The sequence below is a fragment of the Lissotriton vulgaris genome, unplaced genomic scaffold, assembly GCF_964263255.1.
Source record: "Lissotriton vulgaris unplaced genomic scaffold, aLisVul1.2 SCAFFOLD_369, whole genome shotgun sequence".
NCBI lineage: Eukaryota > Metazoa > Chordata > Amphibia > Caudata > Salamandridae > Lissotriton > Lissotriton vulgaris.
The window spans coordinates 973,210-995,105 of record NW_028254839.1 but is presented as its reverse complement, the minus strand read 5'-3'; the positions used below and the strand labels follow the sequence as shown (position 1 = coordinate 995,105).

General features: G+C 42.8%; 2 protein-coding genes and 1 pseudogene across 2 annotated transcripts; 2 read left to right on the top strand and 1 right to left on the bottom strand.

Annotated features, from left to right (window-relative positions):
* Positions 1 to 2,083: 2,083 nt before the first annotated feature.
* LOC147659401 (uncharacterized) lies at positions 2,084 to 3,748 on the bottom strand. Its single transcript, XM_086951765.1, has 2 exons — positions 2,630 to 3,748; positions 2,084 to 2,566 (listed from the first exon to the last, which is right to left on the bottom strand). Exons 1-2 carry the CDS (start codon positions 3,746 to 3,748, stop codon positions 2,084 to 2,086), a joined length of 1,602 nt encoding a protein of 533 aa, XP_086807891.1.
* Positions 3,749 to 12,947: 9,199 nt separating this feature from the next.
* On the top strand, positions 12,948 to 15,991 carry LOC147659400 (uncharacterized; annotated as a pseudogene).
* Positions 15,992 to 18,238: 2,247 nt separating this feature from the next.
* On the top strand, positions 18,239 to 21,130 carry LOC147659399 (uncharacterized). Its single transcript, XM_086951769.1, has one exon. The coding sequence runs from the start codon at positions 18,239 to 18,241 to the stop codon at positions 21,128 to 21,130; it is 2,892 nt and encodes a 963-aa protein (XP_086807895.1).
* The last annotated feature ends 766 nt before the right edge of the window (positions 21,131 to 21,896 follow it).

Below are 21,896 nucleotides of genomic sequence, written 5' to 3'. Positions count from 1 at the left end.
GAAAGCCTTTCGGGAGTGGTTCTATCGAATTCTTTTCTGAAGCGCTGACAGCCTGTAATATTTCGCTGTCTATTTTTGTTTTTGACCGAGTGATGGCAGCTACGGAAGCCGTTTGTACAGCTGCCTTCGCGGCCTCATCAGCCAATGAATTCCCTGCAACGTGAACGCCACCACGTTGATGACTCAGTGTATGTATCACGTGAGTCTTTGGTAGTTCTTTTTGTAATAGAACTACTTGTTCCCAGAGCATTTTATGCTTGATTGTGCCACCTTTCGCATCCTTGAAACCATTCTGAAGCCAGATCTGCAAGTATTCATTATAAGACTGAACGCAATAATACGAATCGCACACTATGAGTGTGGGGAATTCTCGATCGGTATTTTCAAGCGCCATCTTGAATGCTTGTAGTTCAGCTCGCTGAGCTGTACAATCTCCTAGAGATTGTGTTTTAGTGAGGGTTGGTTTAAATTTCCCTTCGTGCCAGCGACCTTTAACAATCGCACACGCAGCACTGTAAGCTTGTTTACCCCCTACTGCGGGTTGTGCTGATCCGTCTGTATATATTATACAGCCGTAATGTTCTAGAGGCAGAATTTCGGTCGGCGGAGGACATTCAAATTCATATTGGAGAAATTCTTGTGTTTTTAAGTTGGGATCAAATTCGTATGCCACGTCTGTTGCAGCAAGAGAGTTAGCCCATTGTATCCATCTTGGATGGAGCGCTTTAGCATTAGGAATGCTTGCTTTTGTTACAGCCTCTAAGGCTGGTATCGGTGTCATGATTATTATTCGTTTACCTTGTGCCAGGGCTCGTTCTTTTGCTATAGCTGTCTGTGTTGCAGTTAGAATTTTTTCCGTTGGGCTAAATTTCATTTCAGCCTTAGTGTACAAGTGTGATTTGAATGCAATTGGTACCTTATCTCCCTCATTAGAGGTCAGGTATGTGAATCCGCATCTTCCTGGGATGACTCGAATCACAAGATTGCGTGTGTTATCATGTGTTTCTAATTTTGTTTTAATTAGCATGTCTGTTTGTAAGGATCTCAACATTTCTGTGTGTATTTGAGTCCAATTGGATCTTTTAAAATCTGGGTTTATCAGATCATAAAGGGGTTTGACCCTTTCTGCGTAATTTGCAATGTATCTTCTTCCGAAATTTAGGAAGATTTTTTAAAGTTGAATTTGTAACCCTCTGCTGCGAACCCAAGTATTATGGTGTTCACTCTCTTCAAGTGAGTATCCAAGTCATCATCTGTTAAGTATATGTCGTCGACATAAGATAATGCTTCATCATCATATATTTGTAGTAATTCTGTTACTCTCGCTGAAAATACTCCCGGGCTGTTCTTGTACCCCTGGGCTAACCGACAGAATTGTTTTTGAGTGCCATTTATTGAGAATGCAGTTAAATATCTGCTCTCTGGTGCTATATTTTGACAAAAGAATCCATTAGAGATGTCTAATGTTGTTTTGTATTTTTTGCGCACTATATTATTCATTAGTGCAGCACTATGCGAGTTTTGCACTGCAAAAGTTTTGCAACATGTGTTAAGGTGTCGGTAATCCAAAACTAGACCATATGAATTGTCTGGTTTGGAGACCGGAAACAAAGGGTTGTTCATTTGTGAGGTGCAAGTTTCAATCACCCCCTGGTATTCTAGCTGATCTAGTATTTCTTTTACCTGTTTTTTAGCTTCTTGCTTAATTGGGTACTGCCTTTGTGCAGCAGGTTGTGATTTTAACTGGATTTTGTGAGGAGGTGAGTCCTCAACCCATCCTACATGATTTTTATATAAAGCAGGAGCTAGAGCTACTGCCCACTTTCTAGCAAGTGTATATTTTTTATGAATCGGGATGTGATTCGAGAAGGCAGGCATAATTATTTCTTCGCCATGAGGGCACTCCCTAACAAACTCTGGTGGCCAGTCTTTTTCAGCTAGAAGGATGTCATAGCCCTTGGAGAGATTATCCCAAAATAGTCCCCTTATTTTCCTAGTCTTATCTCCCTCTATACGTAATGTTTTTTTGTATATTTTGTGAGGTTTGCTAACTCTGGTGTCCGCAGTTTCCACTTGAAGATATTCATTCATGTCCACTGTCTCCAGATGATTCATAAGGACTTTGCGAGCTATGCTCACTTCTGCTGCGCTGTCTAGCATTGTCTGAGCCCATTCCCCGTTTTTCAGTTGTGTCCTCAGTATTCTCGGCATTGTTAACTACCTTGATACTGGCTACCTTCTTTTTTGGAAATTGTAATTTCTTTTTTAGCTGAGCAGGTTCCTTGTCTTTGGACTTGGCGTGCTCTTCTCTTTGTTCTGATCGTCCTCTTCTTTCCGATTTCTGCGAGGAAGTCTGAAAAGATTGAGAGGGACGTGTATCAATGTCTTGATATCTATCAGGCTTTTTTATATTATCCCTATTTCTAAGGTTATATCTTTCCCCAGAGGGGTCACTCTGGGGTGACCTTTGTCTTTGGTTTGGAGATTTATCTCTTCGCCTTGGAGACCTTCCCCTGGACTGGAATTTCTTTTCTTTATGATTGGATTGTTTGTTTCCATCCCAGTTCTTTTTTGGTGAATTATTATTAAAAAATATTTTTTCAGGACTTTCAGTCAGTTGCGGTTTTACTGGTATTCCACCTAAACTATCTCTACCTAGTTCCTCATAGGATTTTTCTATGATTCTGGCAATTTGAGCTGGTTGGTCTGCTATATCTGTCTCTTTTAACCTCTGGCGGATCGCCAAGTTTGCTGCTTCTCCCTTTATGTTGGCTAATAATATAGCCGAGACCTGCTTGAAGTCTTTTAGTAATTTCATACCAAGAGTTAAAGCGGGTTCTGGACCGTATTCGTCTTGAATTTGTTTTAGCACATCTGGTATTACCGAAATGGATGGAACACCGTGCGTTTTTGTGTAGATAGAAGCAAAGACTGTACCCCAAGTGTCACAGTCCTCAATGTGTGGTGCGATTCCCATTGGAAGACAGATAGTCAGAATCCTGTGTTTTTCTAACACGGTGGTGTCAGGAAACACCGCCTCTATTTGGGTGATTTTTTGTGCCAACCAGAATGGTATTTGTTCCCGTTTAGCCGGTACTTTACCTAGGCAAGACTGGATGTTCTGTGGTGTAATTTTGTTTGTGTTCCCCTGGTTAGGGGTCAGCTGTGGAATTTTAATCGCTGGCTGAATTGTTGAAGTCCGCATCACATACTGTACTAATTGTCTATGTATTTTTATTAATTGTTTTAGCTGAGTTAACAGCTCTGCTGTAGACATCCCGTTGATGTCTGGATGTGGTGTGTATCCGGCTAGGACCGGCCACGTTGCTCCTGGTCTACCTAAAGGACCGAGCCTGGTGATGTGATTGTTATGTTTTAGGGCGCCATCAAATAAGAGCAAATGCTCTTGAAATTTGAGTGGTACTTCCACCTCCTCGAAAGGAGTGTACTCATTAGGAGGTTCCTCTATTTTGTAATAGTGGAAGTACTTTGTCACAGCATTTGCTGCTGGAAAATGTATCCATGAATAGTATACCTCTGTCTGCCGATATTCGTGTGCCTCAATTACGAATATGACTGTGCCACCTCTAGGTGTCAGTCCATTTTCTATAAGTTTTAGGGTTATAGATCTCCTTTTAATGACCGGGATGAGTATTATATCCTCGTCTGCTGCCTGCATGGTAGCATCAGCTGCTGCGAGTTCAGTTGCTAATCTAACTGCCTCTCTTTCATCTTCATTGTCTGACATTTTACTGTCCAGAAGGTTATTTTGTTTGTTTGCAGATCAGGTTTCTTATGGAAACAGAGATTAGATGCACAATATTTTGGAACAGTGTATCCTTCAACGTTGACTATACCAAGAACCATACATAGGAGTTCCCTCCTGCGAGGTCTGGCGGATATAACCTTTCACCCACTCCAGACGTCTTGGAGTATTGTGGGAAAAGGGGTCTGAGTGAGAAAGCACGACTGAGTTACTCTAAATGTCTTACGTTAGTTTTATCGCCCTTTCCAAACGCGTTGGGCGCCATGTAGTGTAGTTCCTATTATCCCAATAGGCTCTGCGCATTGGAATAATACCTTCAATAGTAAAGGCCTAGACCAGACGTTAACTAGGTCTACTACTGTCGATATTAGACTTAAAGTTTTGGGTTTGCCAGCTAGCTCAGAGTTCACTAGAAACTTTCTCGAATGTTCAGGAAGGACTTAACTTCCCTGATTAGACAAGAAGGGATTTAGTTTCTGACAACCATAGAACATGACAACTTTGCTCTCCCCTAATCAAGAGTAAATCTCGAGAGTCGTGTGAACAAAAGGCAATTTATTTTACTCAGTCAGTACGTGCATTCTTAGTCTCATCAGATTGTAGAGAAAAGGAAGAGACGGGCGTGTTCAATAAAAAGGTGTTATTTATTGATCAGTCTCTTTTCTCATACATGAGAAATGGATCGATATTATTGCAATACTTATAGTTAAGTAGAGTGCATACATTAAAAGCAGAAGTATAAAATAATACTGTAAAAACATTGATATGGTTTCTGAGCCATAAGATGTTTAAAATGAATAAAATATATTACATACACATATACATTTGACTAAACGTACTCAACTGGTGTTTCTAAATACGCCTACCCCGTGTACCTGACCTAAGTCTAATGCGTGGGCGGGAATAGAAAGTTACAGTTTAAGTTAAGTTTGTTTTTGCCAAGTGAATAACTAAAGAATTCTCTGTGAGGGGTTATTCAGTTCTGTACCTGGAAGTTAGGATGAATGAGGAATGGTATCTCTTTCTCTGGTCTCGATATTCCAGGCTGCCTGCGAGGGCTACCCGGAAGCGCCGGTGCTGGGTTTCTCAGCTGGAGAAAGCAGCTTCTCGTTCTCAGCGCGTCAGGAAGGCGGGGCTGCTGCCAGCGGGGTCTGCTCTGCTCTGGGCTTCGGCAAGTATGGCTGCTCCGTCTCGTCACCACGCGTGTGTTTGCATAGGGCAAGATCGGTAATATTTATACCTTTAAGGTGCCGAGATTGACGTAAGGATGGACATAGATACGTCAATAAGGATGTCATACGACTTGCTCGTTAGCACATTCTTTTGCTGAAGTTCTCTGTGAAATCAAAACAATGGCCGCACAGTTTTTCCAGGTTGTCATAGGTTTGATTTGTTATGAGAACTCCGTATGCCTTATCAGGGGCTGGAGGAATATCGCTTGTCTAATTAGATCGCAAGCGTTATGACCTAATCAGATAACACGTTCCTGTGCCGTAGTGTGACTGCGTCAGATAACGGTATCTGCATCATGGGGGTTTTCTGCCTCATGGGCTGACTGCTAGTTAACTTGTTGGTTAGTTTAACCAGAATAGGGTCAGGAATAGGGGGATCGATTCAGAACCTATAGGAATACATCACAGTAGTAGCAACTGTTTCTCCTTCTATTTCTTCTGTAGAACCCCCCTCCAGAGACCCCTCTGTAGCTTCAGTATAGACAACCATATTGATTAAGTTTCCCTCAAGCTCCACTACGCTCTTTCCCCCTTTCAGTGGTTTAGCGTTAATGTCATTGGTAGCATTAGTAACTTTATTTGTGTCATTTGTGCCAATTTTAATGCTACTGTCTTTTGCAGGAGCTGATAAGGGTAAGGGCAGAGGTACAAGAGGGATCGGAGGTCGCAGAACTTTCTTACCGTGTACTATGGAAGCTGAAGAGGGGATAGCAGCACCAACTCCCCCTCCTGGAGATAGCACGGTTTCTACTGCCTTATCTCCTGCCTTATCAGTAGTGGCTGTAATCCCTGTAGGAAGAGCCCCCTCTCTCAATTTTCCATGGAATGTGGGGACTTGTGATATAGTTGTTCCTTCACTCGTTGGTACCACCTCATTGTTAGTTTTGTTTGTCCTGGTCGATCTGGGTGGGTTTTTTGGAGCCATCTGTAACTCACCAACTTGTGCAGCATCTGTGATCAGCTGTGAGCCAGGACGCAGCCCAAGACCAGACCAGGTGAGAGCCGAGCCGCTGATCAACCGGGGAAAGAGGTGCAGAGCAAGCAACAGGTAGGCACGAAGAAGCCTCTGCATTAATGTTAAGTTGTGGCAAAAAAAAGATTATGTACGTGGATAAACTCCGAAAGTGCTCGTAGACTTGAGAGAGTCATAATGCGCTTAATCTAAAAGAAAAAGTAGTACTTTGTGCCGTCTGGGCTGTAATAATCGCTTCCCTCGTCCCTCCCTTCCATCCCTCCCTCCCACCAGGTCTGGAACAGAGTGTTACCTTCCCACCTATCCCTTCCGTCCCTCTATCTTGTGATGTATTTCTATAGGTACTGTATCGATCCCCCTACTCCTGACCCTGGTTTGGTTAATAATTAACTAGCAGCCATCCAACGGTGCAAAAAACGTTATCTGATTGAGCCACACCACGGCACAGAAGCGCGTTATCTGATTAGGTCATAACGCATGCCATCTAATTAGGCAAGCACTATTCCTCCAGCCCCTGATAAGGCATACGGAGTTCTCAAAACAAATCAAACCTACCGCGACCTGGGATTTTCCCGTAGCCATTGTTTTGATTTCACCGAGAACTTCAGTAAAGAATGTGCGAACGAACCCGTTCGTATGACATCCTTATTGACGTATATATGTCCATCCTTACGTCAATCTCGGCACCTTTCAGGTATAAATATTACCGACATTGCCTTAAGCAAACACACGCGGTGGGGGCGAGATTGGAGCAGCGAGACTTGCCGAGGAGCCCAGCAGAGAGCGAAGCCCACAGGCGCTGCCCCGCCTTCCTGACGCGCTGAGAGAGAGACGCTGCCTTTCTCCTGCCGAGAAATCCAGCTCCGGCGTTTCCAAGCAGCCCTCTCAGGCAGCTGGAATATCGAGACCTGGGATACGAGATACCAGCCCTCCACCATTCTAGAACTCAGGTACAGAACTGAATAACCCCTTACAGAGAATTCTTGAGTCAGTCCCTTGGCAAAGCAAACTAAACTTAAACTATTACTTATCTACTCCCGCCCACGTATTAGGCTTAGGTCAGGTACACTGGGGTAGGCGTGGTTAGAAGCACCAGTTGAGTACGATTAGCCAATGTATATATGTATGTATCTATTTTATCCATTTTAAAACATCATATGGCTTAGAAACCATATCAATGCTTTTACAGTATTACTTTATAATTCTGCTTTTACTATATGCACTTTACTCAACTCTAAGTATTACAATAGTAGCGATCCATTTCTCTTGTACGAGAAAAGAGACTGATCAATAAATACCATCTTTTATTGAACACGCCCGTCTCTTCCTTTTCTCTACAATCTGGTGAAACTAAGAATGCACGTACTGACTGAGTAAAATAAGTTGTCTTTTGTTTTCATACGACTCTAGAGATAGACTCTTGATTAGGGGAGAGCAAAGTTGTCATGTTCTATGGTTGTCAGAAACTAAATCCCTTCTTGTCTATCCAGGGAGGTTAAAACCCTCCTTGCCTATTCGAGAAAGTTTCTAGTGAACTCTGAGCTAGCTGGCAAACACAAAACTTTAAGTCTAATATCGTCAGTAGAAGACCTAGTTAACCTCTGCCCTAGGTCTATACTATTGAAGGTATTATTCCAATGCGCAGAGCCTATTGGGATAATAGGAACTACACTACATGGCTCCCAAACGTTTGGAAAGGCGATAAAACTAACGCAAGACATTAGAGTAACTCAGTCGTGCTTTTTCACACAGACCCCCTTTTTTCCCATAATTCTCCAAAGACGTCTGGAGTGGGTGAAAGGTTATATCCGCCAAACCTCGCAGGAGGAGACTCCTATGTATGGTTCTTGGTTTATTCAACGTTGAAGGATACACTGTTCCAAAATATTGTGCATCTAATCTTTGTTTCCATGGAAACCTGATCTGTAAACAAAACAGAATAACCTTCCTGTCGGTAAAATGACAGACAGTGAAGAAGAAAGGGAGACAGCTAGAATAGCAGCTGAACTCCTAGCAGCTGATAATACTCTGCAGGAAAATGACCCGGATATAATACTCATCCCGGTCAACATAAGGAAATCTATAACTTTAAAACGTATAGAAAATGGACTGACACCAAGAGGTGGTACAGTCAGATTCGTAATTGAGGCACACGAATATCGGCAGACAGAGGTTTTCTATTCATGGATAAACTTTCCAGCAGCAAACGCTGTAACAAAGGTCTTCCACTATTACAAAACAGAGGAACCTCCTGATGAGTACATTCCTTTTGAGGAGGTGGAAATACCACTCAAATTCCAAGAGCACCTGCTCTTGTTTAATGGCGCCCTAAAACATAATAATCACATCACCAGGCTCAGTCCACTAGGTAGACCAGGAGCGACGTGGCCGGTCCCAGCTGGATACACACCACATCCAGACATTGAAGGAATGTCTGCAGCAGATCTTTTAGCACAGCTAAAACAATTAATAAAAATACATAGACAATTAGTCCAATATGTAATGCGGACTTCAACGGTCCAACCAGCAATTAAAATTCCACAGCTGACCCCTCATCAGGGGAACACAAATAAAATTACACCACAGAACATACAGTCCTGTCTAGGTAAAGTACCCGCAAAACGGGAACAAATACCTTTCTGGCTAGCACAAAAAATCACTCAAATAGAGGCGTGTTTCCAGACACCACCCCGGTGGAAAAACACAGGATTCTGACTATCTGTCTTCCTATGGGAATCGCACCACACGTGGAGGACTGTGACACTTGGGGAACAGTCTTTGCTTCCATTTACACAAAAACACATGGTGTACCATCCATGTCAGTAATACCAGATGTGCTAAAACAAATTCAAGATGAATACGGTCCAGAACCCGCTTTAACTCTCGGTATGAAATTACTGAAAGACTTCAAGCAGGTCTCTGCAATATTACTAGCCAACATAAAGGGAGAAGCAGCAAATGTGGCAATCCGCCAAAGGTTAAAAGAAACAGATATAGCAGACCAACCACCTGAAATTGCCATAATCATAGAAAAATCCTATGAAGAACTAGGAAGAGATAGTTCGGGTGGAATACCGGTAAAACCGCAACTAATTGAAAGTCCTGAAAAGGTATTTATTAAAAATAATTTAAACACTCAAAAAAAGAGCTGGGATGGAAATAAACAATCCAATCCTAAAGAAAAAAGATTCCAATCCAGAGAAGGTCTCCTCGGCGGAGAGAAAGATCTCCGAACCAAGGACGCAGGTCTCCCAAGAGGGAGCCCTCTGGGAAAAAATACAACCTTAGAAATAGGGATAATATAAAAAAACCTGATAGATATCAAGAAATTGATACACGTCCCTCTCAATCTTTTCAGACTTCCTCTCAGAAATCGGAAAGAAGAGGACGATCAGAACACAGGGAAGAGCACGTCAAGTCCAAAGACAAGGAGCCTGCTCATCTGAATAAAAAATTACAATTTCCAAAAAAGAAGGTAGCCAGTATTAAAGTAATCAACAATGCCGAGAATACTGAGGACACAGCTGAAAAACGGAGAATGGGCTCAGACAATGCTAGACAGCACAGCAGAAGTGAGCATAGCTCGCAAAGTCCTTATGAATCATCTGGAGACAGTGGACACGAATGAATACATTCAAGTGGAAACTGCAGATACCAGAGTTAGCAAACCCCATAAAATATATGAAATAACATTACGTATAGAGGGGGATAAGACTAGGAAAATAAGGGGTCTATTTTGGGATAATCTCTCCAAGGGCTATGACATCCTTCTAGCTGAAAAAGACTGGCCACCAGAGTTTGTCAGCGAGTCCCCTCATGGCGAAGGAATAATTATGCCTGCCTTCTCAAATCATATTCCAATACATAAAAAATATACACTTGCAAGAAAGTGGGCAGTAGCTCAAGCTCCTGCTTTATATAAAAATCATGCGGGATGGGATGAGGACTCTCCTCCTCACAAAATCCAGTTAAAATCACAACCTACTGCACAGAGGCAGTACCCAATTAAGCAAGAAGCTAAAAAACAGGTAAAAGAGATCCTAGATCAACTTGAATACCAGGGGGTGATTGAAACTTGCACCTCACAAATGAACAACCCTTTGTTTCCTGTCTCCAAACCGGACAATTCATATTGTCTAGTTTTGTACTACAGACACCTTAACTCATGTTGCAAAACATTTGCAGTACAAAACTTGCATAGTGCTGCACTAATGAATAACATAGTGCGCAAAAAGTACAAAACAACGTTAGACATCTCTAATGGATTCTTTTGTCAGAATATAGCACCAGAGAGCAGATATTTGACCGCGTTGTCAATAAATGGCGCGCAAAAAAAATTCTGTCGTTTGCCCCAGGGGTTCAAGAACAGCCCAGGATTATTCTCAGCGAGAGTAACAGAGTTACTACAAACCTATGATGATGAGGCATTATCTTATGTCGACGACATCTATCTAACAGATGACGACTTGGATACTCACTTGAAGAGAGTGAACACCATAAACTTGGGTTCGCAGCAGAGGGTTACAAATTCAACTTTAAAAAGTCAAGAATTGCCCATCTAACAGTCCTGTTTTTAGGATATGAACTATCAAGTGAAGGCAAAAGCCTGGCTGACAATTTCCTAGAGAAATGTGCTGTAATCCAAGCGCCTAGAACACTAAAAAACCTACAATCAATTCTAGGCTTCCTGAATTTCGGAAGAACTTACATTATAAATTACGCAGAAAGGGTCAAACCCCTTTATGATCTAATTAAACCAGATTTTAAAAGAAACAATTGGACTCAAAAACACACAGAAATTTTGAGATCTTTACAAACAGACATGTTAATTAAAACAAAATTACAAACACGTGACAACACACGCAACCTTGTGATTCGAGTCATCCCAGGAAGATGCGGATTCACATACCTGACCTCTAATGAGGGAGAAAAGGTACCAATTGCATACAAATCACACTTGTACACAAAAGCTGAAATGAAATTCAGCCCAACGGAAAAAATTCTAACCGCGGTACAGACTGCTGTAGCAAAAGAAAGAGCCTTAGCACAAGGTAAATGAATAATCATCGTAACACCGATACCAGCCCTGGAGGCGGTAACGAAGGCTAGCATTCCGAATGCTAAAGCACTCCATCCAAGATGGATACAATGGGCTAATTCTCTTGCAGCAACAGACGTGGTATACGAATTTGATCCCAACCTGAAAACACAAGAATTTCTCCAATATGAATTCGAATGTCCTCTGCCAACCGAAATTTTACCTCTAGAACATTACGGCTGTATAATATTTACAGACGGATCAGCACAACCCGCAGTAGGGGGTAAACAAGCTTACAGTGCTGCGTGCGCGATCAATAAAGGTCGCTGGCACGAAGGAAAATTTAAACCACTGGTCACTAAAACGCAATCTCTAGGAGATTGCACAGCTCAAAGAGCAGAACTACGAGCATTCAAAATGGCGCTTGAAAATACCGATCGAGAATTCCCCACACTCATAGGGTGTGATTCGTATTACTGCGTCCAGTCTTATAATGAATACTTGCAGATCTGGGCTCAAAACGGCTTTAAAGATGCAAAAGGAGGCACAATCAAGCATAAAATTCTTTGGGAACAAGTAGCTCTTTTGCAAAAAGAACTACAAAAGACTCACGTGATCCATACACTGAGTCATCAACGTGATGGCGTTCACGTTGCAGGGAATTAATTGGCTGATGAGGCCGCGAAGGCAGCTGTACAAACGGCTTCCGTAGCTGCCATCACCCGGTCAAAAACAAAAATAGACAGCGAAATATTACAGGCTGTCAGCGCAACAGTAAAAAAAGCGATAGAAACACTCCCGAAAGGCTTTCCAGTAAAGTACTCATACATAACTGATGCAAATAATGTTCCATTTGCTCGAATCCCTGGAGGGGGGGGATAGGGCAATTCCAAACATGGAACATAGGTTAGGACTCATCATAGCGGCACACGAAAGGCTTGCTTCTGTACATGCTGGCGTTTCAGCCACAGTATCATTATTAAAGCAGAGATACTGGTGGCCTCAAATGAGAAGACAGACAAGGAACTATGTTCTAGAATGTGAAATATGTCAAAGAATGAAGGTATCAACAGTGAGACGACCAGCGCAGACGCCCCTTCTAATCTCAGACAAACCATTAGCCTGTGTTTATCTGGACCACTGTGGTCCCTTACAAAGGGATGGTAACTATAAATATATCTTGGTCGCAGTGGATTCATGTACAAGATTCACATGGATGTGGCCCCAGCGACCGGCTGACGCCAGAACTGTTATAAAAGATTTGCGAGTCTTTATCGGCACATACGCAATTGGCATGCTACATTCTGACCAGGGTCCTGCTTTTAGCTCTCGGGCTTATAAGGAGGCCATGACCAGCATGGGCATTGCATTGCGGTACTCTTGTCCATTTCATCCTGAGGGAAACAGAATCATAGAAAGAAAAAACCGTGACATAAAGCAATCTATAACAGCAAAGGTATTAGGTTCAGGAGCTGGGTGGGTCAAACATCTAATAAGTGTCCAACGTAGTCTAAATAACCTGCCAAGAGATTCTCTGAGGGGATTCAGTCCGTACGAACTATTGTTTGGGACTAGAATGATGATCCAGGATCATGATAGTCAGACTTCAGTGGTTAAAGACAAAAGCTTTGATATCAAAGATCGTTTGGCTATTTTGCAGGACTTAAATGAAACAAGGAAAGACCTGAGCAACATAAAGTTGAAACAACAGCCAACAACCACTGAAGAAAAACCACCTGTCCCAGCAAGGCCTGTCTGGATTCCAAAAGTCGGGGATCTAGTCAGAGAGAAGATCGCGGTAAAGAAGGAATTTGGGCCTTCTTACAGAAAAGCAGTTCCTGTCCTGTCTGTCAACGGGACAAGATCAGTAGTACTACCGCCCCTTGCTGGTAAAAAGGAGAACAGAGTTGTATCCATCGACCTGGTAAAACCACAATCATGTGGCCGATAACAAATAGTAGGCCAAGTGGACTCCCAAGAAGTAGCAGAACACCAACGTTTGCTACAAATACAGAGGTTCAAACTGAGAGACTAATAACATTCGAAAACTCTACAGTAAATCAACAAGGACTATGCAACAAAGCAATGGAACTTAAACCTCTAAAAACCCAAATAAAAACATTTAGTCGAGACACACCAACCTACGATGAAGTAACAAATGAAACTTCTAGAACAAGAAGTAATCCAGAAGCAATTGGAACAATTGACAGAACGGCATCCGGCTACTTCATCAACTTCGATGATTTCTCTGAAGATCTGAGTGAATCTAAGAAACAGCCATCAATAAAAACTTTTAAAGATAAAACTAAGGAACTTTTTCAACAGCTGAAAGAAACCTATCTGATTTCTCCATGGATTGAATTTTGGGTGGCCTTAGGTGCATTTGTCCTCATACTTTGGTTCATCATGGTACTATGCTTGGGACATTTCATTGAGGGAAAATATGCTAAAATGGACACAGCAAGCCAGAAAATCAACTTGGTCCTTAAACCACACACATCTTCACACGTCGAGAAAAGAGAACTTTCTTCAGTCAACCTTACAGCCAACCCTATCCCGGCGGGGTAGCATGGGACAATACTGATTATGAAATCTATGGTCCGGTTGAAATCCTGAAGTATCTACACCAATTTAATATCTCATTGAGTGACTTTGTAAAACCAAGCACATTTGCTGATGATTGGGACTTTGAAAGTATTAATGATATGATGTCTGATCTTGTGATGTCTGCTAAATGTACAGAACATGATTATTTGCAGGGTTTGTCTATCTATGATGAGATGTTCTGCTACAACCACTATGGTAACCATTATCTACATAAATCTGCACAACCTAGAAATGTTTTAAATTATAACCAATGGGAACATTGTGCTACTCCTCCAAAAGGTAGCTCGAAAACATTTTATGATAAATATTCATACTTTTCAGGGTTTAACACAAGTAATGCAGAAACATTGTATTTCAAATTGTCAAATAAGACAGGTACAAAGACCATGCTTACAAACACAAAATTGATATATTCTGATTCATTTTTTGAGCAAATGAATACATTTGGTTTTGATTTCTGGAACAATAACATTGAAGCAAAAACTGTTTGGGGTACAAGAGATTGGCAAGTACAAGGTATAGAATCATTGTTTAGAGCCTGCATGATCCCAGAACAAATTATATTTTTGAATGACACTATTCAACAAACTACCTGTCTAAGCTTAGCCAAAATCTAAGATTTAAACAAACCGTCTATTCCAAAGCCAACAGTGAATAGTAATAGCTCTGTAGATGTTGAGATAGACGTAAACCATATATTAAACCAAAACAGAACACATCCTGAATGGAAACAATGGTTGATCTGGCCCACAGATACAAATAACTGTCAAGACTGATTCCTGAACAAAATACAGGGGTTCACATTGACCAGGCCAGACCCTAGATATTCCCAAAGACAACATCCAGGGATAATAACCACTTACAGTGTGGGCAAGCTCTGCCTTCAATGGCTACAAACATCCACACTGGCAGAAATTAAGCAACACCTAACTTTACTTACAGAAGGTGCTGAATTGCGTGATTTCATCATGGGACCACGCAAACAGCGTCAAAAACGTTTCATAGCGGCCTCTATATATGCAGCTTATAACGAAGCCTGGAAAGAAGCTCAAATTGAGACAGCAGAGAAAATACGGGAAATTGACCGTATTCATTTGGAAAAATCGCTTTCTGTTGTGGACAATAGGTTAATGACTCTGTCTTCCAGAATATATTCTTTGGACAGCATTGCGTCTTCAGCAATCGATATAATATCGCAAAACTTACTGTTGTTACAACACGGTCAGTCCCAATTGCGTTCTATTGTACAGCTTGGCTGGACGTTACAAAACCTGCGTTCAGGCTATGTGCCTTGGCGTTTAATCAACACAACGTCATTATTTAATATCTTTAACCTTACTGATAAACAAATCAGTATGGCGCAGAAGGGTGCTGATTATACAATCCTGAGCATTGAAAAACTCGAAAGATTACCATTGACAATGTCAGAACGACCTGTCATTGAATGGATAATACATGGGATAATAAATATTCCGATATCTACTTTCAGGTTTCAGTACTGCCAAAAATATATACAGGCAGGCCAGTATGAAAGGTTGGGTAAAGGGTACATTAAGTCAACATGGAACTTACCCTATACACATGCTTGTGTCAGTAATAAAGGCCAGAAAGTGTTTCTTAGTGGCAATAATTGCGCGAGGTCATTAAGCGGTACACTTCTGTGTCGGGGTATTAGTTTGCATGGAGCCTATGAAGGGACCTCAAATAACGTTTAATGTCACCAGCTAGGCACACCTGCAACACAAATAGAACCATTTTTTAGGAGACTCTCGAACGGGAGTTACATTCTAATAGTAGATCGCAGATGTTGTAGTTTGCTGCCCGGAAAACCTTATCTCATAACTGTGACTACAAAGGTCATGTGCTGTGAACGGGTATTGTTCCCCAGCGATTCCCCAGACAGGGAGGCAAGGTTATGGCCCAACTTGAAAATTGCTTCTATTCGAATTGATACTTTAAGCAGAATGAAGACAGTGCTCCTACAGACGCCGACCAGGCTAACGTCATCAAAAGAAATGTATGATCTCCAAGTTGCAAGGACAACGGCATAGATTCATTCATTGTTATCAACTAATTCCCCCATACATTTCGCAGAATTACTGAACGAAATCTTAAACATTTCTGATACCAGTGGTGTCTCAAGTGTATTTAAGACAGTGTTTTCGGGAGCCTTAACCCCATTTAAAGCCATCCTGGGTATCTTTCCAGACTTTGTCCATTCCATCTTTGGCGGACTTCCTCTCCTTTTGGGACTGGTGGCAGGCATCCTATTTTTGATCCTGTTATTTCGCTATGGCAAACCATGTCACAGACAAAACACCTGCGACAAGGGAAGAAACGATTCTAGCCATTGGCTACCGGGACCGCATAACTAGAGTCCTTGGACTAGCACGGCTACGGGACTTGAACATGACTTGGTTTCTTTCATTTAGACCAATGTGGCAACGTTGTGTTATGCCTGTATTAAGGTGCTTGCTATGCGGCGAAGAATGCGTGTTGGACACCTGTTTGACACTACAATCGGATGTGCCATTGGACGCAGAAACCTTGTTGGGTCCGGTAACGGCTCATGCATTGTGCTGCCCCCAGCGGCTACCTATCCTGATGACGGCATTCGTGGAGACTTCACCACTACGATTGAGGGGTAGTGAAGTACAAGATGAAAGCAGCATCGATCAGGTACGACCTTCTGTCAGCTATGCTGATCAAACCATCAATGAAGGCAATCAGGCTCATGAATGCATTGTGGAAAAGTAAATTTTGCCATGTTCTGTGTCCCTACGTGTCCTCCATCTTATGTTATGTGTGCATGATTAATATGCATATGTACTCCCCATATTTGATTAAAGACGCAATTACAGTTGTGTCCATCTCTGGTATGCCAGTTTCCAGTCTTCGTGAAAGCTACGAGTTTTAGGCCTATGTACAGCTACGTTGCCACGTTTCTCAGTGTGCACGTTATTTCATTGTAAAGTCCCCGTTTCTAGGCCTCAAAAGGGCCCGGACACCAGATTCAGCTCCTGTCTCCTGAACCCTCGCTGAGGAGCGATACGGCCCCCACCTGTATCCTCGACCCTTCACTTACTTCCTGCCTCATAGTGCCCGGCTCAGCCTGGCTCTGCCTACGAGTCTGCCAAGAGTATGTTATGATTCTAGTTATCAGTCCAGCCCTCCTTCTCTGCATTCCTAAGCTACTGAATCGCATCAATAGTTTCCGTCATTGTCTAGCCTTTACGTCTCTATGTAAGAGAAATACTGTATTTAATGATCATTTAATATTCTTCATCACGCACTACATGTAGAATAATGCATGCTCCAGTCTTAGAGTCTGTTAGCCTTTCCCCTCCTGACTTCTAGTTTATATCAACATGTTCTCTAAACATTAGATACTAGATAGGGTTTAGGTACATGTTGCCCTGACTCTCCAGACTTCAGTCTCTGCTCCTAGCACAGAGTTCATAGCCCCCAGCTCCTCCTAGTAACACGTCATTGCCAGTTTGCGCGCACCATTAGGTCAGAGGTCCCGGCTCCTTAGGTAGCCCCCTCCATGTTTCCGCCCCATTCATGACATATTCTGTTACGTTTGCATCACATGTCTATGTATACGCCCTGTTACACCCACTTTCACTCTTATCTTTCGCGACTGCTACGCGTCACGCCTTCTGCTCCACCCACTGCTACGCCTACTGTATTCACTGTAATGCTATTGTTTTAGTATATATATGTTGTACATTGTTATTAAAAGTTAGAGCTCTCTTCCCTTCCTGCCCCCGGCAGCTGCCATTCTGTTCCCGTGCAGGTTGTCCTGTTCCTGTCCTTTATGCTGTATTAAACCTGCAAAACTCCTACTACCTCGAATCTTGACTCTTATTTATTGAGCTATCTGTCATTGCTATGTCCAGTAAAACCTAGATCCGGTATTATTTATTTATATACCACATAATGGCGCCCGAATAGGGACTTGCCCTTTCCCCACGCGCCGGTGAAGCCACGCCGGCCCCCTGACCCTCTGCAGCCGTGACGGAACCATACCGTGCACGTGCAGATATTTCTGCTTCAAGTATCCCTCAGGCCCACGGAGGAGACGGAGGTGGCGGTCCAGCATCCAGACGAGGCGGTGGAGGAACGCGGCGAGTCCCGACCAGAGCCCAAGCCGAGAGTCCAAGGTCCGAGGTATCCGGAGGCCCACCCGTAACAGAAGTCCGAAGTTCGTCCGTCCGGCGTCGAAGCAGTCCAGTCCAGTCCGAGGCCTTCCGTTCTTGCTGCCCGGTGAGTACCGTTGCTGGGGTAGTATCTAGACAGGGTCAATTTAATTAACTCTGGTCCGTGGGTTTTGGTGGTACACAGACCCAAAACGAAGTGTCCACTTCGGTGGATGCGGGTCCTGACGTGTCTCTTTATGAGACTGGTAAGTTTCGTACTGTTTCAGCAGTGCATCTAGTTCTGTTCTAGTCAGTTCTGTTCTCGAGAAAATTCGTGTATTCTGTTTTCAGTATTCCAGGTAGTATTCTGTTCGAACTGTTATTCTAAATGTTCTGCATGTATTTTAACGTCGTGGTATGAATGTGGTGTAATTATCGTGTTCATTGTGTATTGTATTGTGTCTAGATTACAGTTCCGTCATGCCCTTGTTTTCTAAATTACGTCAGTTAAAAACCAGAAAAGGTCTGCTAGAAGCAGCAGTTCCTGTCCCGCCTAGGGACAGTCCAGGTCATTTTATGTATCAGAAGCATGGCATAAGTGCCATATTGTATCTAGATTTATGGGTGGAATACACCAAAGAGTTAGAGGAAAAGTATAGATGGCCCGTATCAGGTACGTGGGATGCCGAGTGCATCATGAGAGTAGAAGAGGCATTATGGAAAAAGAAAGCCAGACAGTCACAGAAAGATGCCATCGAGTTATGGCGCAAAGAATCTCATAAAAGAACCGAAAAAGAAATCAGAAAGTCAGAATTAAGTAGAGAATCCTTAGAACGAGCCCAAGAAAGGGAATTAATCGAGATAGGTGAACGAGTTAAAACCGAACAGTCAGACAGACAGAGGAATGCCCTCATTAAGGGTATGTACCCTCTTCTCGCCGAGGGCTTGCCAAAAGCAACCCCGGAGGCATCCAGCAATTTTCCGCCACCGTTGGTTCCGACCAAGCTACGTCACAAACCGACCGTAGCTGATATTTTCATCTCGTCCTATTTGGACGACACAGTCCCAGAATATGCAAATCCTGTTCCGCCAGCTCCCGTAAATAATGTAAATCCTGCTCCTCCAGTCACCGGGGCACCTGCTACGGTACCCCCGGTCCAGCCTACATTACAATTTCCCACTCTACCAGCACGAAGAGTATCAGTCGACAATTCCAGTTTAGGGGCCGCAGGAGGAGGTCCTCCTGGTACCCCGCCACCACACCAACGTGTAACATCAGTCGAGTTACATGAACGTGCGTTACAGCGTACGCCTAAGTATAAGTCCGTTGCAGAAATCCGACGAGCCCTTACTGAATGCCGCTATGATCCAGTTACAGGTGATGATAGTACAGTTATATATTCCATCCGTGTAAGACGGGTGACCGGGTATTTGGACACCCTACCGGACATGAAAGAAGATCTAGACAGAATATATCGTTTCATCCGTACAGGGGATGATCCAGAAAGTATTGGCGAAGCCATGTCTCAAAGGAAAGCTGAGATCCAGCTCATGTTATTAAAATTTCTGATTAATTGTTTAATAAGAGAACAAGATTACCCTTCCAAAGATCCGGCCGAAATGAGAATCCTGACAAGGTGGAGTGAGAATATAGCCGAGGGTAAGCACAAGACCATCAGTAGTATAGAGAGTATGTACAAGAAAATTCGTAAAGAAATAATAAGGTTACACGAGAAACGCAAAGAAGCACAAGTCAGCGAGAAAGAAAATGACTCTTCTACTGAAGAGGTAGACGACGAGAATCCCACCAGAATAGCGTATGTGGGTAGAACTAGACTTTCCGACCGACATTCACGTCTAGATTACAAGAAAACTGTTCCTCATCCAGCACCAGAACAAGGTTCTCTAGAACAAGTATTTCAAGCTACCGATCATATTCTGAAATCACGAATCGGTTACAGTGAGTTAAGTACTATGCATGAACAAGAACTAGCCCGATCAGCAGTCCGATGGATTACTGATTCTACCACTTTTCCCGACGAAATAGTGGCACAAATGTTTCTGAAACTGCCCCCAGCCGAGCAGCGACTGGTGGGTATGTATATGATCCAGCACCTCATTACTCTGTATGAGGGTCAGCATTCCGATCCAGGTCCGTTACATGATGTTCTGAACGAGTTACTCCAGTATAGATGGAAAGGTCTAGGTACCGATTTAATTAGTGTCATTCTAGAACAGCGCCACAAATATAGAACGTTTTTAAACCCGCATTTCGTTCATGTCTCACCCCCAGAAAATAAACCGTTTTACATAGACAGACAGAATCCGTTACGAGAAGTCCACCCAGTTAGAGGAACGGGTGGCGAACTAGAGCGAGTGTTTGTTTACACCCCGATTACAAAGATGGAACTCTTAGAGATGAAGAAATTAATTCCCTGTCATGACAAAGATCCAGCAGGGTTCCATAGAGAATTAAAAGACATGCTCCGTATGGGAGAATACTCGTATCCAGATATAATTAAAATGTTAAAGGTCCTCTTGCCCGCAGGGGTATACGAAAAACTCAAGGAAAAAGAATGGGAGGTGGGAGAGAAAAAGATCGATTGGGCAGTCCTAGAAGCTGAAGATAAGGCACGAGTACTAGGTACCGGTCTTGGAGAGAAATGTAAAGAATTACCTGAATTATTAATTCCAGTTTTGCCCAGATTATTAGCAACTAAAAAGGAAGACTGGGATGCAATCTCATCCTGTAAACAGAAACAAGACGAAGACATTAGTGATTTTTATTCTAGATTTGAGAAATGCTTTAGTATAAACAGTGGCCTCAAGACAAGTAGCGAGTCATACCCTCATCTCTTTGTTACTAAATTAGTCGAGAATTCAAGTCCCCAAGTTAAGAATCGAGTTTTGAAAGTCGAAAGTACCTGGCAAGCTAATACCCCGTCCCAAATGTTACAGATGCTCCAATATCACCAGAATAGAATCAGAGAAGAACAGGATCATGAAAGAAAACGTATGAAAGACACGAAAATGAAAGTACTAGTTGCACAATCTGTCCCACAAGACAGTCAGAAGAGGGGTCCGAATCAAGCCAGTCATCCTGCAGTTCCTGTTAAAGGGACCTGCAATTATTGTAAACAGCCAGGTCATTATATAAACGAGTGTGCAGTTCTGAAACACAACATAGCTACCGGTAAGACTAAAGAAAGACCACGTCCGCCTAGACAAGAACAAGTTTCACAGACTTCTCAGCCACAGAATGCACCACAGACAGTTACAGTACCGCAGCCTATAGCTGCAACACAGCATGTTACACAGCAGATGTACCAGTATGCACAGTCCGAGTATCCAGAGTATCAGCCATATTCATGAAACAGCCTAGAGAGGGAGGTAGGCTTTCCTCTCATCGAGATACCTGTAGATCAAGAGGGTCCCTATGTTCACAGTCAAGTATTAGGGAAAGACAGAAAGTTTCTGATTGATACAGGGGCAAGTAGGACCACCATTAGCCACGCCGAAGTTCCAGGGGCTCCGCTCTCAGGCTCAAGAAATGTTTCCCTTGGATTTTCAGGTAAACCTATTGTAAACGAAATATCAAAGCCAGTAACTCTAGAAGTAGGTCCATTGTCCCGCACTACTGATCTGTTACTTACAAAGTCATGCCCAGAAAATTTGTTAGGCATTAAAACACTGAAAGAATTAGGTGCAGTTATTTGCTGCTCCCCAGAGGGAATACGCTTGTTCCTACGTGACTTCAAGGGTCACTATGTATTACAAGATTTTGATCCAAGATTGTCCAATGTTCCACAGCATTTATGGGCACAAGGTCCAACTGATGTAGGCTATATGCAAATCACACCCCATCGTGTGACTCTCAAGCCAGGTGTAGTGTTACCACGAATCAGACAGTACAGATTGCCACCTGAGGCTGTAGCAGCCTTATCCAAAATTATTGACGAGCTCATCGCTCAAGGAGTAGTTGTAGAAACTGACTCCAATGTATGTAATTCTCCGATCATTCCAGTCATGAAACGCACTGATCCAAATGCACCCCCAGTATATCGATTAGTGATTGACCTTCGAGAACTCAATAAATGTATTATTCCCCAGTACCCAGTTGTCCCAGATATTTCTTCCC

Excerpts from the sequence above, each read along its gene's own strand:
- LOC147659401 (XM_086951765.1), bottom strand. The coding sequence starts at position 3,748 with ATGTCAGACAATGAAGATGAAAGAGAGGCAGTTAGATTAGCAACTGAA. Across the intron at positions 2,567-2,629 it reads ATAGTTTAGGTGGAATACCA|AACTGGGATGGAAACAAACA; the intron begins GTAAAACCGCAA and ends TCACCAAAAAAG.
- LOC147659399 (XM_086951769.1), top strand. The coding sequence starts at position 18,239 with ATGCCCTTGTTTTCTAAATTACGTCAGTTAAAAACCAGAAAAGGTCTG.